Source organism: Leptonychotes weddellii, chromosome 6, assembly GCF_054177405.1.
Source record: "Leptonychotes weddellii isolate Sample4059 chromosome 6, ASM5417740v2, whole genome shotgun sequence".
NCBI classification, from domain to species: domain Eukaryota; kingdom Metazoa; phylum Chordata; class Mammalia; order Carnivora; family Phocidae; genus Leptonychotes; species Leptonychotes weddellii.
The window spans coordinates 72,044,183-72,058,483 of NC_138374.1; the positions used below are offsets into that span (position 1 = coordinate 72,044,183).

Sequence of the window (14,301 nt, forward strand, 5' to 3'; positions counted from 1 at the left end):
AATAAAATAATTCTCTAAGGTGAGAGGCAGGCCAGATGGCCAGGGAACGAATTACTGTTATCTGGCAAACAGTGAGGTGGGATCCATGATTTTGGACTTGTAACAAGCTTGTCTTGCTTCAACTTGTTTTGTTGTAAATCTACTTTGTTTTCTCTTAGATAAATTCTGGGCTGTCAGTGACAGTTATTAATACCATGGTAAGACTCTATGAGGAGTCTAGAGGATTATTCATTTAGCCAGGGGTTCTTACTCTTTTTTTTTTTTCTTTTTTGTGCCAGGGACCCCTGTGGAAGTCTCATACCTGGGGACCTCCTTTTAAAATATTTTTAAGTGCATAAAATTGGCTACTTCATATTTTCCAAGGAAACCAATTATATCAAAAATCAATAAATTATAAAAATTGTGATTCACTAATACACGTGTATTTTTTAACACATTAAATAATAAGGTCTAACACTGTGTCTAGTAACTACCATGAGTTCGAAGGAGTGAGTGTAAACAATATTTAAAGATATCTACAACTGTGTCCCACATTGGGCTCCTTGCTCAGTGAGAAGTCTGCTTCTCCTGCTGCCTTCCCCTCCCCTTGCTTGTGCTCTCTCTCTCTCTCTGGCAAAGAAATAAAATCTTTAAAAAAATAAAATAAAAATATAACTGTCATAGAATAACAAAATGTGATTTCTATTGGTGACAGCATCATAAATACTGTTAAGCCATATAATACGGTTTATTACAATGGAAAAGCCCCATTTCAGTGAGAGGTTAGTAAAAATAACAATATGAAGATTTTATCCAAGTTCTCAGCCCCCTGAATTCTATTTGGTTAAGGACCTTTGAACTAGACCATGAAGTTTGAAATCTAGAATGACACGTGAGGCTTCAGACTCGGATTAACTTAGAGAAGATCCTGGTTTGTGTGAAGATTAGACACACAATGCTAAGAATTTGGGTTTGATCCCAGAGAGACTAGTGTGAATTTGTTAGGGGAATATTTTATCAGAATAATACTCAAGGAAGATAATTTATTCTCTTTGCTCTATACTTTGGTGGCGGAGAATCCAGGGAAGGGGCCGTGTCCATCGTAAACAAGGTCTTATGGTAGAGTTTCAGTTAAGGGACAAATTGGGTGTCTTACACGGTGGGACTGTAAAAGGTATTTGTAGTCACCGCTTGCGGGACGTACAGATGACTTGCTGTCCTTAGTCACAGACTGAAGTTGGGAAGGGATGGATGGTGATTTGGGAAGGAAAATGAGGTCACCCATGATGACAAGGGTTGGTGTGACTGCCCCAAAGGGAGTAAGAGCAGCTCTTCGAGGAAGAGTGAGAAGCCAAAGCATCCCTGACTCCTTAACATTCTTGTAAAGGATAATAAAACACTAGTACCATTAGTCTTCTAACTGAGTGATTGCTGGGTGCCTGTGCTAAATCCCCATGTTTTTAACAGCTTTATTTAGGATATAATTCACATTCCATGCAGTTTACCCTTTTAAGGTGTTTGCTTCAATCTGGTCTAGAATATTCAAAATTGTGCATCCAAAAACCATCCAAAACCACCGTCCAGTTTAGAACATCTCATTCCCCCCCAAAAGAAACTCTGTACCCCTAAACTGTCACACCCCAACCCCTCCATCCCTCCTGGCCCTAGGCAATTATTAGTATGCTTTCTGTCCCTCAAGATTTGCCTGTTCTGGGTTTTGCATATAATGGAGTACTATAGTGCGTGGTCTTTGTGACTGACTGACTGAGTATGGTTCAGGGTTCATCCATGCTATAGCGTGCATCGGTACTCCGTTCCTTAGTATGGCTGAATAACGTGTCGTTTTGTTTATCCCTTCATCAGTTAAGTCCTCGGTATGTGTGGAGGATGTGCACAAGAAAGGAGCGTTTGGCTGTTTTCTTCCACCCTCTGCTTCTCTTAAAATACTACCCTGACTCCACCTTATTCTGTTCTGTAGTTTACAGGAGTGAACACCATCTTCTTTGTGTGGGAAGCGGCTTTCAAACCCAATCCTCCCACTCCTAACCTGCCCCAGGCCATTTGTACAATAGCTTTGGAGAGAATACGTTCAAACGTTCTTTTTCATCTTTTTATAGAAGTCTTGAGTATTTTGCAGGGTAGATGGTTGTTACTTATTTTCTCTGCCTTTTAAAAATGCAAAGGTAGGTGAGTGCTCACCATTTACTCTGGAGAATCCTGGCCTTGTGTAAAGGGGAAAAAATACATACGTTATGTTACATCCAGTGTAGATATTTTAAACTGTCAAATAATAATTCTGCTTATGCTATGTGTAGTACTGGGTAAAATAAAGTACAGAAATACTTCCATAAGTGGAGTGGGAGGGTGACACTTTTGATTTGTGTTTTTCTTGTGGACTACACAGGCAATCTAATTAAAATGAAATCCGAAGGCTTTCCCGCAAGCATGATCACAGTCGTGGTCATCCTCACTGATATTTCAGTCTGGTCAGCAGTGAGTACCTACTAACCCCCTAGTACTTAGAGGAAGGCATTAAGTGATTGCCCCTCCATCGGTTTAGGGCTTCCTAATATTTGTGGAAAGCACACACCATGCTTTCACGTAATCTCACACATTAATCCTATGAAGCAGGTAGTGATCTCCATCGCACGGATGCAGAAACTGCCAAAAGATGGAGGTGTCCAGAGCAGTGAGAACCAGCAAGGCGGCTTACACCTTCTGATTTCCAAATCTTTCCTCCTCCAGCCTCAGAACAGCCTTTACAAAGCTAAACAAAGGTGCCAAAGGGGCTTAGAAAAAGATCTCCTCTCTGACTGAAGCCATGTTCATTCACTTGTTGACTGTGGGTACTTTTCTAGCCTCAGGTGAAGCTGAATGAAGTGCTCTTTTGATGGGTAAAGGCTGGTACCCTCCCCTAACTGATCTGCAAACAAACTCCCCTTGTCAGTTTCTCAGAATGGCGTGATTTACCTAATTCTGCCAGGGTCTCTGCTCTTCTGCTCCAGTACCTGCTTGATTCCTCTTGGACCCTTCCAAGCAGGGCACCTTCCCTCCCCCCCCCCAAATTTTCCTCTCCCAGACCCTATGCACCAGATATCTGGGAAGCAGAATCATTTGGGGAGAAAGGTAGGATGTTAATTCTGGCAACAAATAGCCGAATATTGCACATTAAACACCCTGTTTCCTAAAACTTGAAGCTTTCCTACTGGCCCCTTTCTTGGGAATCCCCAGCTTCCCACCCATTTCCCTTCTCGCCTCCCTGCCTTGGCTCCTGTATCCCTCGGCTCCTTCCAGATCCTAAACGTGATGGAATCAAACCCTTGGGAGCCTGCCTTGAGCCCTCCTTAAAACTGCCTTTTTTATTTTTTTATTTTTTTTATCTAAAGGAAATTTTAAGAACGACTCAATCCATACCTTTATCTTGCCACAAGTATTATCTAATTCTCATAACCCTATAAAATAAGATACTATTATCACACATCTGTAGTGAGGTGTTCGAGACAGAGTTCAATCATTTCTTCAAGATCCAGTAGCTAGTCAGCGCCTCAGCCAGGACTGGTATTCTCAAGTGTGTCTGGAAAAGCCTGCCACTCCAGCATCAGTAGGATATTCTTGTAAGTCATGCTTCAAAATGTTCTGTACTTCTATTTCAGATGACATCTGCTGGGGAAAATGATCCAGTGAATAGCTTTGTGGCTTGATTCAATCCAGTGGCAGTGCAGTTTGCTTAAATATTGCAACCTGGTGTTAACCTTTTTTTAGCTTGCAATTTGCACCTGGTGGAGGTTAAATAACGAAGAGTGGAAGTCAGAGATTTCCCTTTAAATGTGGAGTATTTTGTACGTGCACGGATTAAATCAGGTGTTCTCCACATTGGCACTACTCCCATTTGGGGCTGGATGATGCTTTGTTGTGAGGCTGGCCTGTGCATCCTAGGATGTTTAACCGCATTCCTGGCTTCTGCCAACTAGAAGCCAGTAGAAACCCTGCCTCCGAGTTGTGATCCCCAAAAATGTTCCCAGGCATTGCCAAATATTCCCTGGGGACAAAGTAGCCCCCACATGAGAACTACTGTCTTATAACGAACTCTCCCAAGCTTAGTATTAAAACAAAACAAAAACATGATGGGCGCCCATGAGTCTGATGGTGTGAGTGGTACCTTTGCTACGTGTCTGTCTTTAGGGAACTATAGGACTAGCCATTAGTTGTTGAAGCTAATTGCAGGTGCACATGAATTATAGAAATGATAGAGCAAGAATGCATTATATATTGATGGAATTCAGCTTAATAAACTTGACTTACTTAAGACAAATTATCTACTCAACTCTCATTGACTCAGGGAATGATCAGTCTGCTCTCCTTTCCTGCGTGTGTATATCTGTCCTCTGTCCTCGCTTTTCTTAGCACTAGAAATTGAAATTAGTCCACGGGCACTCATCTAGTGCTTTTTGTATACTTTGAAGTGCTAGGGTTTTAAAACACAATGTGTATAAAGATTATAGACTTATGATGTTTGTGAAATCCTTCCAGAATCCTGTTCATAGCAGGTAAATGGTTGACCCATCTACGATAGTTTCTGTATGTTCTCTCCTCCTTAAATATCTCTGAGGGCAGAGATGCTGCGTTGTAAATTGTTCATTCCACACCTCCACTTTGATGATTCAGATGATTCTCTAGATCCAAACTGCTTAAATTTCAGTCTGTTTCCTCATACAGGATTCCTTTGTAAATATGTGCAATTGCCCCATGACCTCAGAGATAGAAACAAACCAAAGCGAAGTTCACATATCTGGGTGTGGATGTTATGGTTCTCTCTCTCTCTCTCTCTCTCTCTCCATAAGTCAGACAGTCAGATTTTAGTTCTGGACACCTCACTTATGTTTTTGATTCTCTCATCCCCGAGAATAACTATGATGATTTTTATTTTATATTCAAATATATATTGATCTGCTGTAATTTAGTGTAATGAAAAATTGTGTCAAGGGTATTTATAGTAGTCATGACCAGAAAGGAAATCAGATTTGCCTAACTGAAGAAGAAACAAAGGTCTTCACTCCTATATCTTCAATGAGCCTCTTAAACCTCAAACTGTCTCATTCCATTTGGTAACTAGTAATTTTGTGCTCTCCTGGAAGAATTACTGCTATGACGATATCAGAAAAATGACTTCTTTGAATGGGAAGCTTGGCCCTAACCAAAGTAGTATAAAAACCTGATGGTTGAAGAAACTATAACATAAATAGTTTAAGGGAAAAAACAAACAAACAAAAAAAACCCTCTTCTCTTCCCCTCCCATCCCCCAAGAGAAAACTAATAAGCAAGATCCCTAACTAGAAGAGGGTGATGCAAACTTTGGAAGAAATACATCATACTAAAACAGGGCAGTTTCTCACAGGCTTTCGCTCAGTGGCCAAAGAATGATTTTCAATCACCAAGGTTAACACCTCATCTAAGGAGCAAGAGTTTAGATCCAGAGAGACCATACCTATTTGGATTTGAAAGCAGTCTTGAAGGGAAAACTGATAAGGTGCTAACCTCCTGTCATTCTTTAATTCAAGAACAAACTCAAATCTCCTAGTGAGGCTGTCTTTTTCCTTTTCACACTGGCTGAAAAAAAGATCTAGCTAAATGAACTACAGGTTTGAAGGGGATATCTAAGAATATAGTCTGTCCCTGGCAGTTGGATGGGTTTTCCCTGTAGCCCATGGCAGCCTTAGCAATTTCTACTTTCTTCCCCATGTGAAACACCCCCAATCTAAAATAACCCTTTGAGGCAAGTCAGACATAATTGTATCCCTAATCCATTAGGAAAGCAGAAAGTAGGGGCTAAAAAGTCTCATCCCAAGAGGGAAAACATTTTCTTCTTATCTCTGTGAGATGGATGGATGTTAACTAAATTTATTGTGGTAATGACTTAGTGTTCTATGTTAGTAAAGGCATCCTTCTATAGACCTTAATTTTATACAGTGCTCTATGCCAATTACATCCTAATAAAACCGAACGAAGGAAAAAACAGATCCATAAGTGAGCCTCATCTCCTGGAGGAAATACCTCCATGCTGGTGGCCACACAGCTCAACCATTACGTGCTGGATATTCCTGTGGAATCCAGCAAGTACAGAAACCTGTAGGAGAGAATTCATAGTGTAGCAGCTGTGGGCTCAAACCCAGCAAATCATGAAGGTGTAGTCAAACAGATGGGAGGAGGGAAGGGATGGGAGGTCTTGTCTAGACGGGACCTTTGATATAACACCCATCTGCCTGTAATGTTCAATCAGGTGGTCCTGAATGTTCCAACCAAGGTTAGTGGGACGAAGCACAGAGTGTTCAAAATTAGGTTATTACCAGCCATTCTAGTTCAGCCTGCTGGTAATAAATCTCTACGCTGATTTACCTTATCGTGAAAGTCCTTATGGCACAAAACCACAGGTTAGTGAGAAACCCAGAAAGATAAACAAAGCCAGGTGATTCTGGGTCTCCTTGTAAACTCAACTTCTTTTATTTATAGGGCCTACTCATTCTTATGAAAGATGGACAGAAGTATAGAGACTTTATAATGGATCTCTTCACACTTAGCATCTCCCAAGGATGGCACATGAACCTTGATGCCCAGAAAGCAGGAGGTGGGCTAACTTTTGGTCAAGGTGGCAAATGTCAGGACTTAGGGCTCAGCTGGTTCCATCATCACTGGGCATCTGGTACCTGAAGTAGAACAAAAAATACATACAGGGCGGCGGGGGGGGGGGGGGGCGCCTGGGTGGCTCAGTCATTAAGCGTCTGCCTTCGGCTCAGGTCATGATCTCAGGGTCCTGGGATCGAGCCCCACGTCAGGCCCCCTGCTCAGCGCAGAGCCTGCTTCTCCCTCTCCCTCTGTCCCTCCCCCCAACTCCTGCGCTCGCTCTCAAATAAATAAATAAAATCCTTAAAAACAATGCATTCAAGGTACTATGATAAAACTTTCAATTAGTCATACTAATTGCAGGGGTGGTAAGAGCTGAATGACACGGTCACCCTGAAATCTTACATAAGCAGCTGTTCCAACACCTCTCCTGTAAACAATAACAGTTTAGCAAAATCCAAATAAAAATGATTTGGATGTTTCTTTTTTGTGGTGAGGAGAGTGCATAGTAAAAATAATGCCAATGTAATATCATGTTTTTTAAAAGCAAAAGTGAATTAAAAAAAACAAAAGCAGGATGTATAGATGGACCACATTTCAGATTGTCATTACTTCCCCAAATAACAGTTCTAATAGCCTCTAGTCACTATCGAGTTCAGTTAGGGAAAATAATGGAAAAGTCTAGAACTCTACTAGGATGTTCTGAAAATGTCTTTTTGCTACTCTCGAAGGAAAAAATATCTTTGATTTGGAATCTGACATATTTGAAAATTAAAGTATTAAACAGTCATGAATAAATGCTAATGAATCTCTGCAATTTCTTTAAGAGAAATAGAAATTACATTAATCAATGCTGACCTGAAGTAAATTCATTAACATGCACTCCTGAAGTTAATAGCAAATTATAATTACATAAAAACCTCCAAGCTGGGTTCTTTCTGAGTTGGTAGAAGCCTCTGGCAAAAGCCTGCTGTATTTTGAGCCTAAATGACTTTTCCCCTTTGTCTTATCCCACATTGTTCCCTTCACCACCAAAATAAACACACATAGGCCGACATACCTTCTATGCAAGTGAAGTCAATTTAAACCAAACCTCAAAAGTAGCCATAGAGTGGAAAAAAGGGTGGGGGGCAGTCTAAGACTAGGGGGGTGGCTTCAAGATGGCCCTGACACTTGAAAGGACAGGTGTGTGCAGCAAGCTTGTGATGGTCTTATTCTTGGGCTTCGTAAGCGGACCACACACCCTGTACTTGGAAGTCATTTGTAAGTGTGTGATCACTTTTAGTTTGGCTTCAAGGCTGCCGCGTGGCACAGTGAATGAGCTTAACCAAACTCACACCTCACCTCAGTCACTTACATTACCGGGCTCTCGGAAATCAGAACGTTCCCAAATGTCTTTGAAAGGACTCTCTAATTAATGCCATGTGTGTACCTAACTTTTTAACACCCAAGGGATCCTGCCTCCCTGAATTACTCATTCACCCACACAGCAGGTAGAAGGAAGGAAAAGTGATCACACGGGGACTCAGAGTAACATTTTACAAACACCATGTTTCTGTTTATCATTTAGATATTTCTGTTCATTAAAAAAAAACACTTTCTAGACAACTCTCATCTATCATATGTGATCAGAGTCCTTCCTTCCTTGGCTATTGTGAATATACCGAACCTGTAGGATTTAACTTAACCTGGAAAAGATGTTTTACATCCACATTTCTATTTCTCAAATACAATCTGTGCCAGTAAATCTCTTCTTAAAAATTTTTTTTGCTATTCTAATTAATATGGATTACAACCTTCTGTTACCAACACTAATTGTTCATATATATGCACGTCTATCATATATATACTTATTTATACCTATCTTTATATCATATATACACATATATAATTATTCATACCCATTTTTAAAAAAATGAGTTAGAGGGCGCCTGGGTGGCTCAGTTGGTTAAGCCACTGCCTTCGGCTCAGGTCATGATCCTGGAGTCCCGGGATCAAGTCCCGCATCGGGCTACCTGCTCAGCGGGGGGTCTGCTTCTCCCTCTCCTGCTCCCCCCTCTTGTGCTCTCTCTCTCTCTCACTCTCTCTCTCAAATAAATAAATAAAATCTTTTAAAAAAAATGAGTTAGAGATGAACAAATTAGGCAAATATAAAATAAGATCAGGAAAATGAGTTGGAACCAGAAATGCATTTATGCACACATTTCCAACCCCAGAGTCTTATATAATTCTGGCTGTGAGCTTTCTAGAGGTCATATCTCAAAGGAAACATGATCAGTTTCAAGACTCACTATCAGTTAAAATCAGTGAGTGCTCTATGAGCATGATTTTTCAGAGAAGTAAGAAGCACCAGGACCAAGTACAGTGGTCATTGCAGTGTAGGGACAGTTACAATTTCCCAGAGTGGGGAATATGCATTTTATTAATTGGCTTTGATGTGGCAGGTCCCCAGATGTCCTTTAAGAAACCACTGAGCTGAAAATGAGAGTCCTATGTTTCTCATCTTTTATTAGTTGAGAAGCCTTATTGTCAAGCTGTCCAGCAGGATTCTTAGTAGTGGTCTTGCTCCTATGGGTTCCTTTCCACTGAAGACTTCCACCTATGGGACCCAAGGAGAGAGAGAAGCAGACTTGTACAAAATCAGTTATGTATGGAAGTTCTTTAGGCATTGCTCATTTTGCTCTTAGTTCCTTTAGTATCATTGAAGCTAGAGCTTTAAGTCCAGAAAATGTTGTAATGCACTGGAAAGTTGTTACTTTGTGCATTCATAGGCGTCTCCAGCTTAAGAGGGTACTTGCTAAAGCAAAGCTTGTCAAATGTTGGCTGCACATGGCCGAGTGAGGAAGAGCACAAAGAGGATGCATTCTGCCACGTAGATCACGGTGACTTCTTGAAATGCCATTGTCTTCTTTGGGTTTAATATTGATTTGAACCCAAAAGTTCTCAAATGCACTCTCTCCCTCCCAATAGAGAGAGAATCTGAGACAAATACTTTCTCCATTTAAAAAACAAACAAAAAACCATAAACCTACTAACTATGTAGGCTTGATTGGTTTCTGTAATAGATTTTGGAATACTGTGTTTCAGTATTATCTAGTAAGCCCTTCCTCCTTCTAGATAAGACATATAATAAAAATAACACTAATAATAAGAGTTAGTATTTATTGACCATTTGCTATATGCCAGACATTGCGCTCAGCATTGCCCCTGTTTTAATCATTTCATTTTATCAACCACCTGATGAGATAGGTGCTTTTCTTTCATCTATTTTGTTAATGAAGAAACCAAGGCATGAAGAACCTAATAACTTGCCCAAGATCACAAGACTTATAAGCAAGAGATAAGAGAACCAGAATTTAACTCCTGGTCTGACTTCTAATGACTTAAAAATCCCCTAACCATATTAGGTTCTGAGCCTGTTTCTCATTCTCAAGTAGCAGACGAAATTTGTTAAGGGGCAGGATTACCATTGAAAGGGAAGGCGGGGCATGGCATGGGTGGGGTGGCGGACATCTGTGGCTTAGGAAATACGGATTTACTGGGCTGGTATTGATGTACCTATCACAAGAGTTTTATTTTCTGCAGTCAAGAAACAAGGCATACAAAGCTAGACTAAATTTTGAGTGGCCAGACCTGCCTAAGAAAGTATGTCCAAACTTTTAGAATTGTTGGATTTGTTCATTCCTGAATAATTTCTTTATACACAGAGGAGGTACACACAGAGTTCAAGAGTAGTGAATAGATCTTATGTGAAATTTTATCCTAATTACTGAAGAATTCTCTCTCCACTGATAGCATTTACATGAAATGGTTTTCAGGGTCGAAAGAACAATGTTCTCTGAAGGGTCGGCCTCACATGACTGGTACATGGATTACACTTTCCCAAAAAGTTTTTTGATATTGAAGATTTTATCTCAACAGGTGTTTGAAGAAATTAGCACATTGACCCTGTGATTTTTACAAGTGTTGTCGCTTAGTTGAGACTAGGTTGATTTTGTTTTTTAAAGCAAGAGTATGTTTAAAGCCCAAACTCTAAAAAAAAAACATTACAGGAAACATGTAGATACAGGAACAATTATGAAGTTGATGCACGTAGGTCTGAAGTTTGGAGAAAACTTGATAGCGTTAGCTCCTTTCATTCATTCACTAGCTAATGCCAAGCAGAAGGCTCTTCCTTAGACTGTGGATAAGGAACTTGGAAGAATAATAGAAGTGGGGGGGGGGGCTATTAGTCTAGAATGGATTGTGTTGCCCATTTATTTCCAACCCCACCCCCCATTGTGTGAGGTGAGAGAATTCCTGGTGTATGTAGCTGTACCTTTTAAAAAAATCTATTTCTTTCATTTCCCTCATGGATAGCATTTGCCTTTCTTTCAGGCAACAGTGTATAACCAGGGTCCATGTATCCTTGGCTCTTTCCTTCCTTAGCATTTCATTTTCTAAGTCCTTTGTGGAATATAAATGGACCTAATGTCTCTTTGTTTCCCCCACAACCCTCCTAGTTTATTTGTCCTTACGGCCAGTGTTGTCAGACTGGGAAGCAGATAAAACAGTCTTGCCCAAGTCAGATAAGATGCTTAAAAATAAAAGATACCATGAGCTGCAATTAAACGGTTCCCAAGGGTCAAAGTAATCTCCCTTTCTGTAATAGCTGTGCTTTACTCAAATGAGAATTCCCATGAATGAAGTGTGCTGTAGAAAATGCACCCACTTACCCCGCTTTTCTCTCTGATTCAAAATGGCATTAAAATTGGAATTACAATAGTTTTCTAATTCATATTTGGAAAAACACGTGTTTACCTTTTTGTCTTTTCTGTCTTTTTCTTTCTTTCAGTCTTACCTCAGATCTTATCAGTGATTAATTTTTTTAAAGATTTTATTCATTTATTTGACAGAGGGAGAGAGCACAAGCAGGGGGAGGGGCAGGCAGAGGCAGAGGGAGAGGGAGAAACAGGCTCCCAGCTGAGCAGGGAGCCCGATGTGGGGCTCGATCCCAGGACCCTGGGGATCCTGATCTGAGACGAAGGCAGATGCCCAATCAACTGAGCCACCCAGGTGCCTCTTATTGGTGATTAATTTAAAGAAGGATGGGATTTCTTAACTGACATGATTTACTGCATTTCTTGCACTGCATCTGGGTGAAGGCTTGGTCTTCATTGGTAATTGCTTTGCAGTTTTAAAGAAGAACCTCATATTCCTCATTGCATGTTGAAAATACAACACATGAAATGAAGCGTGGAAGAGAATTAAAATGATGTTGTCTCTTTGTTGTAGATGGTAAGGTTGAAGTTACAAAAGAAGGCGTGAAGCTCTGTACCATGGGTCCAGGAAAAGTGTTTGGCGAGTTGGCCATTCTTTACAACTGTACCCGGACAGCGACCGTCAAAAGTAAGACTTTTTCTTATTTTGCCAATACTTTCAATGTCCTTTCCCCTAGACCTTTGAGATATCGATTACCATGCCTCTTGATTTAATCTTTGTAATTTTGTGAATCAATATTTTAATTCTTACCTTGTGCTACGGTTGCTATATTTGTTTGCCCTAGTGAAAGACGATTAACAATCTGTTCTGCATAACTTAAATTTTATCACTGACTTATGGAAGGTATTCTTTTAACTTAGAATTCTTATTGATGAAGATTTACAAAATGTTACAACTTTATAAATGAAACAGCAGTGAGACCTTCCTTTTTCTGCCTTTAAAGCCTCACGCTAATACTGAAGGAAGTTTTACGAATCTATTTTGGGTTACATTCCCCGTAAATTCCACTTGTTCATTCAGTGGTTTAGAAAAAATTTAAAGGAGGCGTGTCCTTCATCTCATTCAAACACTGTTGAGTGAGATATAGCCTGCATTCTAAAATTGCGTCTGAGTCTATTCTTGTCTTCAGCTGCTCATCAAGCTGTATATTATAGTATTTTTCTTTTCTACTGATTGAGCTTATTTTAAATCGGGGCAATAAAGCAGCTTGTTTCCCTAATTTTACATGTATGTGTATATATGATTTCTCCAGCAACTTTTATTACTCAGTAGAAACAGCTGCAGTCGTTGGGGGGTGGGGGGAAGTGGTGGTTTTAAATACCCCTTCTTCCTGACTACAGGATGGAATGAATGTATAACAAACAGAACTGAATGCAAAAAGCCAACAATGGAAGGTCCATTGCGTCTTTAGGCAGATGCATTTCATGTTGGAAACATTGTTCTGACACATAATCCTGTGGATGACTGCAATCACAAATCACTTTGATTAGGTTTTGTTATTTTTTTTAAAAAAAAGAATATGCTATTAGCAAAATGACCGACAACTAGTTTTAGTCGGATGCCATTGACTGTTTTGTATATCGGGTTTCTTTTTCTCAAAAGTGTGGCCTATGGCTACCAATATGACACTGAACCTTGGATTGTAAAGAATTCAGAATGTGTGGCCAGCCAGCCAGCCTCCCGGAAATTGTCCTCCATGCGTTGTTAGTTAATCACCTTTTTATTTATTGATGTCGGTCACTGGGACCTCAGTTGCGTTGCGGGTGGGGCCCTCCTAGAGTTCTTCTTGACATTTGATTCTTGATCTTTAAAAGAACAAAACTCTTTTGATTGACCGGCACCACCAGGTTTTTATTTTATGTGATCATTTAATTACACGACTCAAAGAATAACGAAGCCCAGTGAAACATAACAGAAGCTGCCACAACTTTAACTCCCGTAAAAAGTGCCTTAAGTAGAAAGAAGAGTAGTCACGACACTATTAAGTGAAACGGATTATGCTATCAGGCTGGATTTTTCTGAGAAATGCATTCCTTGTAGGTCAAAAAGGCCAGAATAACACATTTTGATTAAAACAGGCTTTCTCAGAATTGCGAATGGTGAATTATGAATATTTAAAAATATTTCAGCCTTGTATACTGCTCATTTAATTCTAATGAAAAACCGCGATTCCGAAAAGGTCAACAGTTGTTAGTAACATGTGCTTAATCTGTTCAAACTTGGAATTATGAGAAATATTTTAGATAGACTAAATAATGTATTTAAATGAATTTTGCGGCAAAGTTTTTTTTTTTTATGAGAGGATTGCTTTGCTTTGTGAAATTTATTTGGTTCCTGTAAAATGGCGTTCCTCTGCGGTAGCTATTGTACTCATGTTTGATAAATTTAAATGCACACTTTGGATCTGATTCAGTGAGAAGGAAGTAGGTGTTGAATGCAAATTATAATCCTAACCATTTGGGGGCCGTCAGAACATCGACATCAAAGAAAATGAGTCATGGAGCATGTTCTTTAACACAGACACAGAAGAAGTGTCTGCGCGCAGGTGTGTCTGTGTGTGTCTTCGTAGTGCCTACTTACGATGTGGAGGTAGTATTGAGAAAAGAACCTAAGGTTGATGGAGTGCAGATCCATCTCTGCATTTATAGATGCACAGAGGTTTCTGCATGAGTAAGGAATAATATCTATTACCAAGATATTCTGAATGTTGTAAAGAACTGTAAGGTGTGAATAATGATTATTTCTTATTCAGGACCTTTTGTCCTGTCTCCTACGCTATCCAGGGAGATTATACTTGTGGCCATGATCCTTGAAGTACCACTTTAAATTTATGTTTAAATTAAACTTTCAAGCTGATCACTTTATAATTCTGATTAGGTTCCATTATGGATGCTACTTGTACCAAATGACTACGGAATATAGCGCACGCCACACCCCGCCCCC

At 39.9% G+C, this 14,301-nt stretch overlaps 1 protein-coding gene across 3 annotated transcripts in view; it reads left to right on the forward strand.

Annotated features, from left to right (window-relative positions):
* The window catches only part of LOC102740208 (protein kinase cGMP-dependent 1), a 914,142-nt gene that overhangs the window by 330,147 nt on the left and 569,694 nt on the right, over positions 1-14,301 (forward strand). For all 3 annotated transcript variants that reach the window (XM_081824403.1, XM_081824401.1, XM_081824402.1), the window contains exon 3: positions 11,872-11,985. In XM_081824403.1, coding sequence (XP_081680529.1) covers positions 11,872-11,985 — 114 coding nt within the window. The remainder of the gene's footprint in view (positions 1-11,871; positions 11,986-14,301) is intronic.